Below are 19,317 nucleotides of genomic sequence, written 5' to 3'. Positions count from 1 at the left end.
CTCCCTCTCTCCCTGTTGTGACAATAATGTGTCCAGATATTGCCAAATGTCTCACCTGGTGAGAAGTAATGATGCAGAGATTTCATTAGATTCAAGGTTAATTTTTTTTATTTCTATTTTTTTTTTCTTTTGTCTTTTGAGGGCCCCACCTGTGGCATATGGAGGTTCCCAGGCTAGGGGTTGAATCAGAGCTGTAGCTGTGGGCCTACACCACAGCCATAGTAACGCCAGATCTGAGTCGTATCTGTGACCTACACCACAGCTCACGGCAACGCTGGATCCTTAACCCACTGAGCGAGGCCAGGGATCGAACCCACGTTCTCATGGATACTAGTTGGGTTCTTTAACCACTGAGCCACAACGGGAACTCCTATTTTTTTTTTTTCAAATATACTTCAAGGGCACAGGTAGGTGTACTCCCTACCACATTTTAGGAGGCACTAATAATGTCTAAGCTCAATTACACTCTTAATAAAGTTTCTCACCAAAACATGGTAGGTAATTCTTCAACATGATGAAATACATCTGTATCAACCCCCAAACTAGTATAAAGCTTAATGAGGAAACACGAGAAGCATTCCCACTAAGGCCAAGAACAAAATAAGCATGTTCACTAACCTCACTGCTATTTAGCGTTGTGGAAGTACTGGCTAGTACAGTTAGGTAACAGGAAGAAATGAGAGGTGTAAATATCATAGAGGAACGGCCGAGACAGTTATCTGCAGATAATACAATTACATACGTGGCAATCCAAAAGGAATTAAAAACTTTTATAAGTAATATGATAATTTAGCAAGGGTGTAAAGTGAACATCCTGTATAGATCAACAGCTTTCTCATGTGACAAGAATACTGGAAGCTAGGAAAGGAAGAAAAAGACCCAAATTATAAGAGCAAAAGAAAAAAAAACAAAAACCAAAAAAACCCATAGGAATAAACCTAACAACAAGTGCATGTATATGTTTTGTGTGTGGGCGGCCCTTGCTTTGTATGGTTCCAATATGCCAGGGTTTCGGTTACCGTGGCTTAGTTGAAAGAGTCTCCTGACAATACTGCTCAAATTTTGAAGCACATCACCTATGAGTAACCATGGAGCACAAACATCACCAGGAGCTCTTTGGTCCACGATGTGAACAAAGGTGCTTCATGATCAGTGGCTAATCCCATCATTTCTTTGAAAGTCTGTCAGTGATTAGCCACTCACTTCTGTTAATTCACTCACAGACAACAAAGCACATAGTTATGCTGCCTCCCTGTATCCTGGTGGTAAACCCATGTAACATTTTACAAAAATGGATAACTTGAAAGAGAAAACTGGCCAAGAAAATGGATGTTCAGCACTGGCCCCCAAAGTGATGATACTGAGAGTGAAAATCAGACTCAAATGTAAATGGAGTCACAGAACAAACAGGGCACCACGGGAACGCTGACACTGCCACCACGGAAGAAACTGGAGATGCAGCCAGAGGATCTAAAGAAGGTGAACTTAATGACGTAAATAAGGGAAGTCCTCCCCAGAGGAAGTTATGCCAGTAAAAACATTTCATATTACAGAAACTCTCAGACATGTTTCATGATATTTAAAGAGCAAAGGATAAAATGTTGAAAGCTGATCCGTACTTAGGAAGGAGAATGACAAGTGGCCAAGGCACAGAAGAGGATCACCCAAAGCTGTAAGGCGTCCAACGAGAAGGCAAACGCTGTGTCAACTCCTCATGACAAGCTTCTTACAGGGAAATACAACATTTAATTCTTAATGTTTCTAAATTTTAAGGTACAGCATACTCAATAATACTTAGGGTTTTCCATTTCCCTATACATTTATAACTAACAGTAAAAGAGTTTTGATGTTTTAAGAAAAGTCTAAAGGTTATAGAACAACTGTAATTTTCACCACTAATAAGATAGTTAGGGGGAGTTCCTGTCGTGGCTCAGTGGAAACAAATCTGACTAGCATCCATGAGGATGCAAATTTGATCCCTGGCCTCGCTCAGCGGGTTAAAGGATCCGGTGTTGCCATGAGCTGTGGTGTAGATCTTCGCAGATGCTGCTCAGATCTGGTGTTTGCTGTGGCTGTGGTGTAGGCTAGTGGCTACAGCTTGGATTTGACCCCTAGCCTGGGAACCTCCAACAGCCCTAAAAAAAAAAAAAAAACGGATGGTTTTGCATGGTTTCAGCTTGCATGGTCATTTTTGGTCCCATGTTATTGTACAAACCAAGGACTACTTGTGTGCTTAATGTATGTGTGTGTGGCTATACACACATTCAAAACAAGAAAGGTACAAAATAGGATACATGGAGAAAACTTTAAATGCTACTGAGGGACAGACTGGATGACTTGAACAAATGGAAAAGTCCATACCTTGTTTGTACAGAGTTGTCAATTCTTTTAAAATCAATTTAGAAGCTTAATATGATCCCAATACAAATAGCAACATAATTATTTTAAGAGGAAACTAGACAAGCTGATTCTAAAGTTCCTAAGTGCAATTAAAACCTCAAATAAGAAACTGAGCTATCCACAAAATCCACATACTTGACTCCATTTCCTTATCACCACTTCTACAGAATTTGAAATACTTTGTATATACAATTGAAAAAATGTTTTTTTTGTGGAACTTATGTAAAAGAGTAGGATAAAGCGTATATGCAATAACAAAAATGACAAACACTGTGTACATGATGCCTGCTTAAGGGGAACATTACCTCTCTCTTAAGACCTCTTTGGGTTCCTCCGAGTTCTCAATACCTGTTCCTCCCCCAAAGAGGAACTACTCTTCCGAATTCTGTATTGTATGACGCGCTTACTTTTTCTTAGGTTTACCTACAAGTTTCCCTAAAATATTGCTCATTTGCATATTTTTGAGCATATAAACAGAATCACACTTAATATATTCTCTCTCATGTGACATGCTCTGTTGTACAAGCCAACGTTTCTGAGATTCATTCGAGTTGACAGGTACAGCTTGTTTATCTCACAGGCTACCTGCTTTACTTGGATTTTCACCCCTGTAGTTTCTCAGTTTCCCTGATAGATGAGCTATACATGTAAACATTGTTTAAATATTTACCTAGCACTTTAGTTATCTTTACTGGGAGAGGTATTCACGTCATCTAGTTTGCTAAGTTGGCCCCTATTTGGGATGTTTAGTTTAACTGCTAAGCCAATTTCTGTTGTAATTCAACTTGTCTGCAAATACCGTCTTTCTTAAAACATTTACCTGATTATATAATCTATGTCTTCATATAAAATGAAATATACAGGCAAGTATAAATTCTAAAAAATTATTTGCATAATTTCTTTTTTAAGGTATATGCATGGATATAAAGCAAAAGGAGAATACTACAGATTTTTAATCTTTTCTTTCTTTCTTCTTTTTTTTTTTTTTGCTTTTTAGGAGGGGACCTGTGGCATATGGAAGTTTCCAGGCTAGGGGTCAAACTGGAGCTACAGCTGCCAGCCTACACCACAGCCACAGCAACACGGGATCTGAGCCACATCTACAACCTACACCACAGCTCATGACAACGCTGGATTCCTGACCCACTAACCAAAGCCAGGGATTGAAGCTGCATCTTCATGGATGCTAGTCGGATTTGAAGGGAACTCCTTTAATCTTTTTTTTTTTTTTTCCTTTTGGTTATGCCTGTAGTATGCAGAAGTTCCTGAGACAGGGGTTGAACCTGTGCTATAGCAGTGGCCTAAGCTGTTACAATGACAATGCTGGATCCTTAACCCACTGTGCCACAAGAAAACTCCTTAATCTCATTTTCGTCAATGTTCGCAAGTTAAAAGTTATGCATTTTCAATGGAGTATAATGTTCCATCCCACGAAAATATCATCACTTAATCACTGTACTATTATCACAGTTAGAATACTTTTGATCCTTTTACCATTATAAACAATTCTCGAACAAACATGTTCTATATGTACATGTACTGCTGATTATTCTGCAGGATAAAGTCCATTCCCCCCCCACCTCTAGAATCTTTCATAAAGAAAAAAATCAACACAATTAAGATACAGAATATCACCAATATACCTTTGAAGCTTCCTCTACCCCATGTTGATTGCCTCCTCTTACTTTCCTAGAGGTAAGACTGCTCCTGAAATGTGGGACATAGCCTTTTTTTTTTTTTTTTTGTCTTTTTGCTGTTTCTTGGGCCACTCTCGTGGCATATGGAGGTTCCCAGGCTAGGGGTCGAATCGGAGCTGTAGCCACCGGCCTACGCCAGAGCCACAGCAACGCGAGATCCGAGCCGCGTCTGCAACCTACACCACAGCTCAAGGCAACGCCGGATCGTCAACCCACTGAGCAAGGGCAGGCACCGGACCCGCAACCTCATGGTTCCTAGTCGGATTTGTTAACCACTGCGCTACGACGGGAACTCCAGGACATAGCCATTTTTAAGGCTTTTGATCTGTCAATATTTACTACATTAGAGAGAAACCAGGTATGATGAAATACATAAATTTAAATTAATAACAGATATTTATATAAGCAGTGAATGACATATTCCAGAAGTAAATGCTCCAATTGTTTTCAGAATAGATGGTGGAGGACAGGTACATCTTAGAGTTTAAGAAAAGCTAAAATTTAGTGAGATATTATTCATGGTCGAAATGCTCTCTTCTAATTAAGAGTTAATGTATGAGCTAACCTAGAGTCTATCCCCTTTCATTAGCTTTCCTATATAAACAACGCATACAGGTGAAGCCTCTTACTCTCTTGCTTTCAAATTTCTCTCTCTCACTGTATTAGACAATGACTTATTTCTGCAAATTTTGCTGTTCATCAGTATCCTTTAATGTGAAATCCTCAAAATCTTTTTTTTTTGAGAGAGTGAAGAAGAGGCAAGGCAAGAGCAGTGTGCTAAACAACTAAGCCCCAATACCTACCTTAGCCTGGTACAAAGGTTATTCTGCAGGGACTCTTACAATAGTGAATAGTCACTGAAAGATCTAAGTATGAAAAGAAAAAGCAGGAGCAAACCGAAGGATAAGCATTTAAGAGAATCAGTAGCTAATTTAACTGATTAGAGGAGAAGGAATACCACGGGAGAAAACTTCAAAGTTATGAAAAGGTGGCTTAAACCTATTTTTCCTCCCTTTTTAAGAAGAATATATTTCCATTAGCTAAAATGCTATTTTCTCATTTTCATTCCTCTTCCACTTTCCCTACATAATTGTATGGAATAAACCAAATTCTCTTAGTTAAAAGGAAAACAGAATGAACCACTATTTTACTACATCCTGGTTCATTCACTTCACTGCACTTATTTTCTAAAATAATATTATTTTTTATTGTCTCTATTCTTTCATTAAGAGGAATCAAGGAGTATGAGCCCTCTAAAGACAGCCAGAGGCTCTGCTCGCCAGTGTGGTGAAAAAAGTACCAAATATGCAGGTCGTCTCAAGATGTAGTCAGTCTATACAATCAGAGAGCCAGTCCAAGGGTGGAAGAATTAGCACCTAGGGTATCCCACGACCGTGTTGTTTCGTTGAGTCAGAGAAAGAGCAGAAAGTCAACGTAAAAACCTGTGATATTGTGATTTATAGGAAGAAATATATATCTCGGTTCTTGGCACAGAGCTCTTATAACCCTCGGAATTTTCTAAGCGAAGAGAATGATAAAACCCTTTTGTTATGTTAATAAGGCGACTTTCGGAGAGCCCCGACTTAACCTAAGGTTGGGGGCTGGTTGCCAGAGGAATCAACCAGGGGATGAGAGGCTTGGAACATTCAGTCCCATCTCCCTGAGGTGGAGACAGAGAGACAGCCGAGTTCAACTCAACACTCACTACATGATTTAATCAATCGTGTCTAGGCAACGAAGCCTCGGTGACCTAAAAAGAGAGTTCAGAGAGCTTGCAGGGAGAGCGGCAGGTCCAGAGAAGGCACGGGAGCTTCACCCCTCCTGGACTTTGCCCTTTGTGTCTCTTCATCTAGATCCTTTATAACAACTTTTATGAACAGCTGGTAATTGTAAAGAGACTGGTTGCTTGAGTTCTGTCTCTCTAGCAAATTAATCAAAGCTGAGGGGATCATGCGACCCTCTTTTATAGACGATTTTAAAACCTGATTTGGGAGTTTCCTGGTGGCCTAGTAGTTAAGGACTTGGCACAATCACTGCTCTGACTCAGGTTACTGCTGTGGTGCAAGTTCCATCCCTGGCCTTTGAACTTTGGGTGCGGCCAAAAACCAAACCAAACCAAACCCCTGATTTATAGCCAGTCAGTAAGAAGCAGAGTTAACAACCTAGACTTGTGATTGGCATCTGAGGTGTGGGCAGTTTTGTGGGACCAAACCCTTAACTGATAAGATTTGATGCTATCTCCAGGTAGCATCTGAGATTGTCAGAAATGAATTAAATTTGCAAGACACTCAGCTAATATCTTCTGGGAATTGAGTTATTTAACGGTATAGAAAACATTTGACCTTGGAAAACCTAAGGTTTCTCAAATCCAGCTGAAAATACAGACCGCATTTTTCTACAGGCTTTTTCTCATTGCTAATGGGTCAGTTACTTTAGTCCCAGAACCCCACAGAGATGAGGATGAGGTTAAAATACCCTATTTCCCTGGCCTGGGGCCTTATCTAGACTTTATTCCAGCTCTGTTTCAATGAGGAACTGCTGCCTTGAGGGGTCAGGCAGAAGAAAGCAGAACCTGGATGTTCTGCAATATTTGAGGTGTGATTTGAACAGACATAGAAAGACTGCAATAGAAATTTTGCAATAGGGTTTGTCTTAACCACATTCAATTAGTTTTCTACACTTTTAAAGGAATAAATAGCTAAGACCCAGAGAAGCAGCAACTTCAAATTTTGTGGTCAGCTTCAGAACTCTTTATGGCCCTGTGAAAAACAAGCTCCTTCTCTAAACGAAACATTATATGTTCCCTCCAAGCTGAACTCTCTGCTAAACTGTTTTCCTTAAAACAAATTCAAATTTTGCAAGGAACTGAGTCTTTCCCCAAGTCAACACAACCAACATGGCTTCAGATTAAAAAGAGATTTAAGAAGTAACTATGGTGCGAGTGATGGTATGTGACTTCCAAGGGTGGGCCACAAAAGGCAATGGAGCTTCTGCCGGCTTCTTAACTGAGCATTCACTTTTGGAACACACCTGGCAAAACCATGTGGAAAAATTACATATGTGGTCCAGCTGAGAGCCCCAGCTGAAGCCCTAGCCAACAGCCAGCATCAGCCTGCAGCATGCCTCATGAAGACCTCTCTGGCAAAGCCAAGTACAGGCAGAGCGGCAAAGCTGATAGGGGGCAAGTGTTCAGGCCCTGGCTCTACCACTTGTGAGATCTGGGGAAAATTGTTTAATCTAACCAGGTTCTATTTCCATAGCTACAACACTGGGATAGTAACACTCCTAAGTACTGGGCTATCATGAGGATTTAGTGAGCTGACACTGAGTACTTAGCACATTGCCTGGTCCAAGACAAATGCTCTAAAAACTGTTAGCTATTATTGTTATTATCACTTGTAATATATGTATATAAAGAACAGACTTTATAAGATGACTGACCACACATAGGAGACAACCCTGTCATTCCAAATGTCATTCCTATCACTTAAACTGTTGTGGAATTTTTTTTTTTTTTTGGGAGATTTTTCTTTTACTTGTTTGTGTCCTATTAGAAAATCATGGTCATTAACACATAAGCACCCAGTATTTTTGACCCAGCTGATGTGAATCCTTGAAAATCAGGCTCATTACTTTATATAAGCACATACTTCTACCTCTCATCATCTACCTTACTCATAGGCTATTAAAAAACATCAGCATCAGGTTCAGAGTATAAAAATATAGAAGCCCTAACCACAGAAAAAAGGATTAATAAACTGGATTACATTAAAACTAGAAATTTCTGTTCATCAAAAGACATCCTTGAGAGTAGAAAGGCAAGCCTTAGTTTACAAGATACATGCAATATCTGTACTCGGAATACATAAAGAACTGCTGCAAATCCGTCAGAAAAAGGCAGACAAGCCAATAAGAAATGGGCAATTAACAAACGAAAAGCTGCTCAACCTCATACATAACTCGTCAGGAAAACGCCTCTGAGAACAACCTACCAGAATGATTACAATTCAAGACTGACAACACAGGAGTTCCTGTCGTGGTGCAGTGGTTAACGAATCCAACTAGGAACCATGAGGTTGGGAGTTCGGTCCCTGCCCTTGCTCAGTGGGTTAACGATCCGGCATTGCCGTGAGCTGTGGTGTAGGTTGCAGACGTGGCTCGGATCCCGTGTTGCTGTGGCTCTGGTGTAGGCCGGTGGCTACAGCTCCGATTGGACCCCTAGCCTGGGAATCCCCATATGCCGTAGGAGCGGCTCAAGAAATAGCAAAAAGACAAAAAAAAAAAAAAAAAGACTGACAATACAAGGAAAGTGCTAATGAGGGTATGAACTAGTACAACCACTGTAGCCACTGTATAACCCTTCTGAAGAACTGCTGAAACATCCACCAAAGCTGAACATATAGATCGTAGGCCCTACTGCCCACATAGTCCACTCCTAAGTATAAGCTCCATGGACTCATTTCCATACATGCATCAAACAACCATGTTCAAAATGGTATTATTCATAATGGGAGGAAATCAGGGAATACTCCAAATATCCATCAACAGTACAATAAATAAATCGTGGTATAATCTTACAACCAAATACTATATAGCGACAAAAAGGAATGTATTAATTCTACAACGAATTATACACACACGATGTTGAGTGAAAGCAGCCAGACATGAAAGAATACATACTGTATGATTTCACGTATATTAAGTTCAGAAATGAAACAGGCATAACTAATTTATGACGAGAGAAGTCAAAACGGTGGTTACCTGACAGGGAACAGGAAGCAGTTAGTAAGTGGAAGGGTCAAGAAGAGGATGCTGCCGGGGAACTGGCAAGTTTATTTCTTGGTCTGAGGAGTTACAAGGATGACTGTGCTTTGAGACCATTCATCAAGCCGTACGATTTTAATTTATGCAATTTTCAGGATAATTGCTGCCTTAAATCATAAGGTCTATTTACATATTTTTAAAAGAGCGCCTTAAGAGACTTATCTGTCAAATGCAATGTTTGGATCTCTGGATGTAAACAGAATAACCCGAAAAGGATACTTCTGTAACATTTAAGGAAATACTGGGTATTTTTGGACTGGGTAGTAAAATAGGATTGGTATTAAAAAATCAACATACATACTTGGGTAGCTCTTCTACTTAAGGAAGAATAGTACTATATACCTATTTTCAAAATATAATCTTATAGAACCAGAGCCATTTTATAGATAAGAAAACCTGAGACTGACAACTATGAGCCATTTACTGGGCACCTACTATGTGCCAGGTGGTGTGCCGAGTACTTTAGCCCAAAGTCCCTCTTTGTCATGCAGTCCCTTCTAACCCTCTGCCTGCCGTGTAGTTTTGGAACCTAAGTACCAATACAATTATGTTTCCAAGGGAAAAAGGGTTCAGTGCCTGTTTCCTCCACCATCAGGAGGAAACTTGGGAACCTGAGGAAAATGTTCTACTGTCTCATCTTCCATCTCTAACCAGTCATTCACAAAAGTGGCATTGGAGGCATGTAAACGGCGAGAATTCCAGGACTGCAATATTAAACTAAACCCAAGAATCTAATATGTGAAAATTCTGAATGAAACTTTTTCCCCCTGGTCACCCCTGCAGCATATGGAAGTTCCTGAGACTGGGATCAAATCCAAGCCAGAGACGCAACCTATGTGGACCTATAGCAACACCAGATCCTTAACCACTGCACGGGGGCTGGGGATCAAACAGGCGCCTCCACAGAGACAAGCTGAACTCCCTGAATGGAACTTTTAGTAACTTGGGGGTTACTGTTGGAAATATTAAGTGTAACTATAACTGATGTGTGGCTGACTTAGAAAGTTCCTTAAAAAAGTAGAGTGTGCTGCATTTGGTAGCACTGGGATGGGATGATGCCCTTTTCAAATTTCCTTGTCCTAACACAGGAATGGGAAGCGGCTCTCTGCCTTGTGTAATGAGGACAGGGCTTCTGAGACAACCTCATGACTTCATGAGCAGAAGAAAGGAAGCAGGCCCTTTAATGCTCCAAAAGTAACATGCTGGGTGCTTAACACATATAATCTCATTCAATCCTCAGGAAATTTTTGAGCTAGGTAGTATTCTCCCCCGTCTCATCGAGAAAGGTTTAGCTTAGAATAACATCCGCAGAGTCAAAGGCAGAGGTGATGTATGGTCCAGGCCTGAGACTAAAGCACAAGTGCTCCCTGAGATGCTGGGCTGCCTCCAAGGCAGCTGACACAGCATGGGGACCTCAGCGTGACAGTATTTTTACCTGGATGCAGCATCTCTCTTGCAAACAAAACAAAACAAAAAAACTAATAAGCTATACCTACCTATCCAGGAACGGAATTACTCCATTTCCCAAATGATGAGAGGTTAACAGCTTTGTGTGTGTGTGTGTGGTTAAATAATGCTTCAGTGAGAAGTGACAAAGATAAAAACTGGGCCCAATAACTATTAGACAGCTACCATTTATGGGGTGCTTATTACGTGCTGAAATCTTATAATACACGGTGTTTAATTTGGTCCTTACAATAGTCTTGTAACTCAGGTGTCTTAATTATCCTCATTTTAGAAACGACAATACCAAGCAAAAAGAAAAACATTTTGCCCAAAGTTACAAATGTGGCAAGTCAGAGAGCTCAGATTCAATCCCAGGATGATCAGCTCTCAGAGCCGGGCTCTGACACATGAAGCTAAACGGTCCAGAGCACACAAATGGGTGCAGTGAAGGACTGGAACGGCAACACAAAAAGGACAGGCACGGGAAATGAATAGTTATCAACACCACAGAGAGTCTATTACCTAACGGGCACATTAAAACACGTGATCAGCCTGTTCTGTCCTTGTGCAAAGCTTAGAAGTGGTGCAATGAAGCACTCCCACTCTGTAAGAAATTTATCACTGCTGCCTGTGAGCGTGTTTTTTTTTTTTTTCTTTCGTCTTTTTTGCCATTTCTGGGGCCGCTCCTGAGGCATATGGAGGTTCCCAGGCTAGGGGTCCAATCGGAGCTTGTAGTCGCTGGCCTACGCCACAGCCACAGCAACTCGGGATCCGAGCCGCATCTGCAACCTACACCACAGCTCATGGCAACACCGGATCCTCTACCCACTGAGCAAGGCCAGGGATCGAACCCGCAACCTCATGGTTCCTAGTCGGATTCATTAACCACTGAGCCACGACAGGAACTCCTGAGCTTGTTTCTTAACAAAAGTAAGGAATCAGAAATGGACGAGGTATGGACTCTGAGAAAACAAGCCTGAACTCTGTAAGTGTACCAGGCAGCAAAAGTGAATGATCTATATATGAAATAAGTCAGGAAAACTACTGTGATAACTTAAACTAGATACCACCAAGAAGGCTATGCTAACTAGAAGGCAGGCAGTGTGTGACAAAGAAGAGAAAGCCCTAGAAATATACTGGAATAGAACATGTTAATCCATAACGCTCTGCAGACTGCAAATTCCATGAAGACAAAAGACGTCTATTTAAAATATTCAAAGAAGGTTAAAAGAGGAGTCACAAGATTTGAAAGGTGGAAAGTAAGTCTTATTATTTTCCAGAGTTCCTGTTGTGACCGCTGAGCCACTACAGGAATTCCGGAAAATAAGTCTAAGTGTAAGGGAATAATTACATGGAGGGGATGGTATGACACCGTTTTTTCAAAGGCATAAAAACTCAGGCCAAACCCATTAAAAAAGTACAGTGTGAACAAATTTGGGAAATAACATACAGAGACTTCTTTGATGTGACAGGGAGAAGATTCCCATAGGATGCAGGATGTTGCCCATTGGAAGCAAAATCCTAGGACAACAATTCTATGAGTCTGAATATTTTAAGAACATAAGAAAACATAATCCTGGAGTTCCTGTTGTGGCTCAGCGGAAACGAATCTGACTAGTAACCATGGCTGCAGATTCAATCCTTGGCCTTGATCAGTAGGTTAAGGATCCAGCTTTGCCGTCAGCTGTGGTGTAGGTCACAGATGTGGCTTGGATCCTGTGTGGCTGTGGCTGGCAGCTGCAGCTCCGATTTGACCCCATCCTGAGAACTTCGTATGTCACAGGTGTGGCCCTAAAAAGCAAAAAAAAAAAAAAAAAAAAAAAGAAACAGAAAACAAAAACCAAAAAACCCAGAACACATAATCCTGAGACGGCAGAAGCTTTCAAAATGAATCTTTTAAGCTGTATGACTAACCTCTCCAGGTAGATGTGAAACTTTCCTCTACCGAACCAGAATCAATCATTAAGCTCTTTCATAGACTTATCATGATTATATATTTGATAGTTTACTTGATTACCGTCTAAAGTTTCAAGATGGCAGGGATGATAACCTTTTTCTTTTTTTGCTTTTTCCCTGTGAAATCTAGGCACGGCTGGCATCGGATGGTATCTTTTTATTAGGACTACAGTCTAAGAGCCTAACACAGCCCCTAGAACACTGTATTTGCTCAATAAATATTTCTCAATGAACATTATAATTCTAGACCCAGAGAATATTATTTTATCCTTGCCTGGATCATATGAGTTTGGCATGGTATGCTATTAAACTTAAGAATAAAGACATCCACCACCCTATGGGATCAAGCATGTTAAGGCATCACATCAGGTTTTCACTTAGATATTAATATAGTAACTTTCCTGCACTGACCTGTGTCCTACCTACAAAACCTGAGCAGAGAGTCAAAATGTGAACCAAGTTTTGTCAAGGGGTTTAAAGAGATCATGCCAATGCCTAGCATCACTGGTCATGGTGACTGGCTTAGCTCTGAGTAGAAACCTGATGTTCCCTCATGGCTGCATGTAGAACAAACTGCTTTGTGACAGCTGGACCAACTTTGTAAAAATATTTGCCCCTTTACTATATGTAAATAACAAGTAGTTTATTCTCAAGAGGCAAAGTTTATTTAAGAAACAATTATTTCTACTCACCAGCCTATCTTGATCAACTCGGAATGCCTGTATTTTCTGAATGTATATTAGAATTGTCTTTTGTGAAAAGTCAAATAACAAAATTCAAAGACCTTACTCTACACATGAGAGATTTATTTTCAAAAAGAGAACCTTTCATGGAGAATTTTATGGCTTTTAAGTTTTAAGAATCTTTTGCTGGAATATTTAGTACTTAACTACCAAACTGCTGAAATAGACTCTTAAGCACTGAAAATTGCTCAGGTAATTTATATCCAAGAAAAACTGAAAACATCAAACTGATGGATGCAGATATCTTCTTATATTGTAACTAGACAAACAAAATGCCTATTATCCTAAGACTCAGGCTTAAAATTCATATTCTTTAACAAACTAAACAATACCTATAAAACTAGAAGGTAAAAGTTTGCACTTAACCTGTGTTTAAAACAAGTGCTATGAATTTTTAATTTACTTCTACTTTTTCTGTAGTATACAGTACTTAGATACAAATATTAAAACTCTAGGATTGGAGTTCCCATTGTGGCACAGAGGAAGAAAACCCCACTAGGAACCATGAGGTTGTAGGTTTGATCCCTGGCCTTGCTCAGTGGGTTAAGGATCCGGTGTTGCTGTGAACCGTGCTGTAGGTTGCAGATGCGGCTCAGATCCTGCATTGCTGTGGCTGTGGCATAAGCTGGCAGCTGTAGCTCCAATTTGACCCCTAGCCTGGGAACTTCCATATCCCGCAGGTGCAACCCTAAAAAGCAAAAAACAAACAAACAAACAAAAACAACCAGCCAACTAAAAAACCACTCTAGGATCATCACACTTACCTGTAAGGCTTATCAGAGTTATGGATTCGTCTATGGTTTCTGACACCAACATACGTAGTACTTGTATATTCACACACATCACATCTGTACTGTTTCTGGGCCGAAGACTTATTCCCTAGACAAGGTATTTCAGAGTTTTAGCGATGTGCGACAGCATTTATATTCCATTGTAAATGTATTTACACCATACAGTATTAACATTTCAATCACAGCTTCCTCAATGTTTAACAAAATTAATAAGTTTGACTGGAGCCTTACAGGTTCACCTGCATCTGAGCCATCAGTGGATGCAGAGTGAACGTCATTTTCTCTGTAAACACAGATATATTGGGTTGGCTTCTATATAACCTTGTACAAAATTCTAAAATGTAGTAAGCCTGATGCCAGCTGCCCTGCTGACAGAAGCTGCTGAATTAACCAGAGATACATTGTCAACTTGAAACGTGTTAATATAAGCAATATTGGATATATTGTCTTAGAGAAACAATGGAGTTCCAGTCGTGGCACGGCAGAAACGAAGCCAACTAGGAACCATGAAGTTGTGGGTTGGTTCCCCGGCCTTGTTCAGTGGGTCAAAGATCCAGTGTTGCTGTGAGCTGTGGTGTAGGTCACAGATGTGGCTCGGATCCTGCGTTGCTGTGGCTGTGGCTGGCAGCTGTAGCTCAGATTCAACCCCTGGCCTTGGAACCTCCATATGCTGCAGGTGCGGCCCTAAAAAAAACAAAAGGAAACACTGATTTGCCAACAAGCTGTAATTTAATACTATAATCTATTATTCTAAAGTATGGTGACAAAGCATATGTAACAAATTCAATATAAAAAGCCCGAAGCCTTTTAACTCTGTAGGTTTCCTGTGTTTATAACTGCCAGCTATCAATGCAACAAGAGAAAGCAACAGCAAATTATTAAGTGCTATTTAATATGGTATAATTATATTTAGTAAACTGACAGGTTACAAGGATTAACATGGATATGAAGCGCTCTGAAATACAGGAAACACGGGTCCATGGAAACAGGCCATGTTACTAAACTCACTCTGCAGCAACAGGGCTGCGTAATTCAAATCAAGGTAACCTTACGGCAATACAAACAGAATGACTTGATCATATGAAACTGTTCCTGACGGATATTCAACTATTTATTTACTCTTCTGTCAGCACAAAGTCCATAGGCCACTCACAGCCTGACTGCTTTATATTCAGAAACAAAGCAAGCATAGAAGCTGAAGAACAGGGTGGAACAGGAAGAAAGCTTAGGTAGAACACTAGCACACAGTGCACGGAAGTGGTACAAAACAGAACCTACACAGAAATTTTAACAAAAGAAAATCCTTAAGTTAAATTTAAGCTTTCTAAAATTGAAATTTTCTTTTGCTAATAACTACTTCTGCCAGGCAGAACAAAATGTCCTAATTTCCTGGCATAAATCTGTAACATTAATACACACACTAATCATAATTATAATCTAAGTATTGCTCTTAATTGGTAGGTTAAAAACTTGGACTTGATTATAAGTGGCACTGTTCCAAATACAGTTTTAAAAAAAACTTTGAAAAAATGAAGTGTGAAATATTGGATAATGGTTTTGTGTGAGAAATATTACAGATCAATGACAACTAATAAAAATGACAGATGGAAAAACTTAATATAGCACAGAATGAGAGCCTGTGCTACTTCTAGCAACTGTTTCCAATGGAAACACGATTGGACTGAAAGCTCAAAAACTTGGGTTTAGTCCTCGCTCTGCCACTTAGTACCAGACTGATCACAGGCAAATTATTTTACCTCTTGAGGACTCAGCTGTCTCATCTACAAACTGGAAATACTAGAACCTCCCAGCCCGGTTTTAAGCCCAGGAACACTCTGTAGTCTCCCTTCCCTGCAGTCTGGACACTACGTGCACGTCTGCATCCAGTCTGACTTGTCACTAGCTGGAGACTTCTTGAGGGCAGGAATCGGTCTGTTCTGCTTGCACAGAATCCCCAGGGCTTGGCAATTTATTTACATTCATGAAGAAACACCACTGCTTTGCCCACGGCTCTCTGAGGGCACTTGTCTTCCTCAATGGGCTGGGCACCTCGAAGGCAGTGACACTTCCATTGCACCCCAAGCCTTCAGCACACCATCTAGCTCAAGATGGGTATACCTGGCAGAATGAGACGTCTGAGGTACCATTACACTGGACCTCTGAGTCAAAAACATGCCATAAGTTATCTCTGCTGGCATGACAGACAGAGACTGGGAACCCCAGAAGCACACATCTTCCTCTTGCTTTTTTTTTTTTTTTTGTCTTTTTGCTATTTCTTTGGGCCATTCCCGCGGCATATGGAGGTTCCCAGGTCCAATCGGAGCTGTAGCCACCGGCCTACGCCAGAGCCACAGCAACGCGGGATCCGAGCTACATCTGCAACCTACACCACAGCTCATGGCAACGCCGGATCGTTAACCCATTGAGCAAGGGCAGGGACCGAACCCGCAACCTCATGGTTCCTAGTAGGATTCCTTAACCACTGCGCCACGACGGGAACTCCTTCCTCTTATTTAATATGTTTATTAAATGGCTAAAGACATTTTCATAGAACATTTTTTTTTTTTCTTTTTAGGGTCGTACTCATGGCATATGGAAGTTCCCGGGCTCGGGGTGCAATCAGAGCTGCAGCTCCCAGTCTACGCCACAGCCACAGCCATGCTAGATCTGACCCATGTCTGCGACCTACATCACGGCTCACGGCAACGCCGGATCCTTAACCCACTGAGTGAGGCCAGGGATCAACCTCACATCCTCATAGATACTAGTTGGGTTTGTTACCACTGAGCCGCAACGGGAACTCCAAACATGAATTATTTTTACCTTCTTTGTGAGCTAAAAACTTGTTCCTTGACCTGACAACTAGATTTTGAAAGACCCAACAGTGAATCAATAAAGCATTGGTAGAGATGGCAGTTCACAGGAACTCTACCACCGCTTCAGAGAACAGCGAATAGAGCTGAGGTGGCGGAGTGGGGGAGAGGCATGGCAAGCAATTTAAAATCCATACGTGTAACCCGAAGAAATAAGAGTATGAGCCACAAAGAAAAGATGCTGCAAAAATGGAGTGTGGTGGATACGATGCTAACGCTATGAAGCTCAAACTGGTTATTTTAATTTTGAGCTGACATTTCAATCTTTTTAATTCCGTTTGTGAGTTTTAATTTGTTAATCCATTTGGACAGTTTTAAATGACTGCTTTTGGGGATGGTGCTAGAAAAGACATATTCCACCGCCGGTAGTAACCGCAGGTGGTGCCACTGAGTAGTACTTACTTTATTCCTTCATTAGGGATTTATGGTCCAAAGATATCAAATGTTTTAATGTCTCCTTTAAAGGGATATGGAAACATAATGAATTAAAATAAAAGGAGGCATTCAGGGCTATTCTGTAAAAAGGAAACAAAACCGTTTTAGCTCAGCCATCTATCGCAGAAACAGATGCTGTGTCATAAACTCCTTTTGTTTTGGATAGTTTTACAGGGACGGCATCTGTTTGACAAGGGAATTTTGGTGCTACAGTGGTGTCAAAATCAGTTCTTTCAGAAACATTCGAGAATCAGTTATGCTTTCTGGGGTATAATTTAATGAAACATTATGGTAAAACATTTTACTCTGCAGTTGTTTCTAACTTTAATTCTTAGGGAATCTAAAAAGGAAAGTCACCCCAATATGTTTTATTTCCCATAAACACTATGTACCATACTTGAAACATTTAAAGTATATCAATTTAAGTGAGCTGATGCAAGGAAACACAGCTTATTACACTTTATCCCTAATTCTCCGGATGTGGCATCCGCCTTTTCATGGAACTCTAATTGAATCTTTTGATTCTAATATTCCTATTAGCAGACACTTGGCCGACTGGTACCTAACGAGTACATAAAAAGAGGCTGTTTTTTTTTTGTTTGTTTGGTTTTTTTTAAATAATGCAGATGAAATCTGGCAGTCACACTTGGGTAAGAATAAGGACACAGCAGGAAGCCTCAGTTAAAGTTTGAGTTGGGGGCCCACCATCTGCAAAAAGCTCCGTTCTCAGTGGGTCAACTGGTACCGAGAGAGGAGAGGAGGCTTTCTTTCCTCCCAGCTTGCTGGCATGTTACCTCAGGCTTCCTGCTGCGCTTGGCTCTTACAGGACAGCATAAATTTCAACATACATCGACCCACACAGTTGAAGCTGCGTACTTAGTCATACAGTACTTTGTTGAGTACTCAGGATTTCCGCAGGAACAGATCTAAGATTCACTCATGTAATATAAACACGGAGGAGAAGAGATGCAGTTTTAGTCCTGAAAACAACCGTCGTGACAACAAAGAGCATCTTGTGTTTCACACGCTAGACAATGGAGTCTACATAAAAAAATGCAGATACCTTCCTGAGCACATTTTCCATCAGGCATATCGCTGGAAATTCTTGACTCATTAGAGGTTGCTATTGACAAGGTATCTGGAAGACTGTGCTGCTCTCTCTCATGGTTCCTCAGTTGACTCTAAAGAAATGGAGAGAAATTAATATGTAATTTTCAATAAACATACCTGCACAGTTATTAGGAGGCTGTACAAGGAGGAGTTCACTACTTTCATGGCTCAGTATCTAAAAAACATTACCAACATTTAAACATCGAATGTACCAAAAGACTACTTCACACACGTGACAGCTTCTGGAAAGAAGGATGCCAGGGAAAACACAATCCTAACAAAAAAGGCAGTTCCTCTTTTCGTCTTCTCTGAAAGGAAACCACTGCTGTCTCAGGGAGCGCTTATGCATGGCACGTGTGTGCTTCCCGAGCCGCTGGCGGACCCAGTGGAGGAAAGGGCAGAGTGTTCAGAATAACTCAATACTTTGACAAGAATGTATCCAAGCAGCTAATGTCTGGTCTTCTGCTGACTCTGGCTTTAAATATCCACTAAATGTGTGAGAGAGACCACTTGGCACTGCCACTCCAAGGACTTCTTCCTCCTTACCGCATGAATCAAGAGTGCACCAGCAAAAGAAACTCCTGGAACTTCTGCAGCCCATCTGGATGGCTACTTGTCCAGTGGCCTGAGGCCATTTCAGAATGTCATGGGGGAAACCCAAGTGGCTTTTTAAATTCCTAATTACCTTTTTACTACCAGCTGGACTCCATCTGGGGCTAATCTGAGAAAAAGTCTACATCCCCGATAGCCCTTTAGGATACACTTCCTCCCCCGCCCCCCAAAATAGTCAACTAGCACATTGAAGAAAAGTTCTAAAGCAATGAGTCAATGAATACAAGTTCCCTTTAAAAACACAGTATTTCACATAGGTTGCTGGTTTTAAGGTAGCACATCAAATGAAAATCGCACTCAAAAGTAATCGTTGAGAGTCCCTTAAATGTCCCACCAAAACATAATTACGTGGCTCTATTTCCACTGCACTGTCTTTCATTAAATCCAATACAGTCCACTTTTCCTCCTGCAATGATATACATCAGTATTG

At 40.8% G+C, this 19,317-nt stretch overlaps 1 protein-coding gene across 2 annotated transcripts in view; it reads right to left on the bottom strand.

The window, feature by feature from the left end:
- The window catches only part of ZNF507 (zinc finger protein 507), a 40,300-nt gene that overhangs the window by 10,766 nt on the left and 10,217 nt on the right, over positions 1–19,317 (bottom strand). For both annotated transcript variants that reach the window (XM_047790776.1, XM_047790777.1), the window contains 2 exons: positions 18,229–18,346; positions 13,831–13,945 (listed from right to left, as the gene is read on the bottom strand). In XM_047790776.1, the coding sequence (XP_047646732.1) occupies positions 13,831–13,945; positions 18,229–18,346 (233 nt within the window). The remainder of the gene's footprint in view (positions 1–13,830; positions 13,946–18,228; positions 18,347–19,317) is intronic.

This window comes from Phacochoerus africanus, chromosome 8 (genome assembly GCF_016906955.1).
Source record: "Phacochoerus africanus isolate WHEZ1 chromosome 8, ROS_Pafr_v1, whole genome shotgun sequence".
In the NCBI taxonomy this organism is placed as follows: domain Eukaryota; kingdom Metazoa; phylum Chordata; class Mammalia; order Artiodactyla; family Suidae; genus Phacochoerus; species Phacochoerus africanus.
This window is presented reverse-complemented; position numbering and strand designations above follow the sequence as displayed.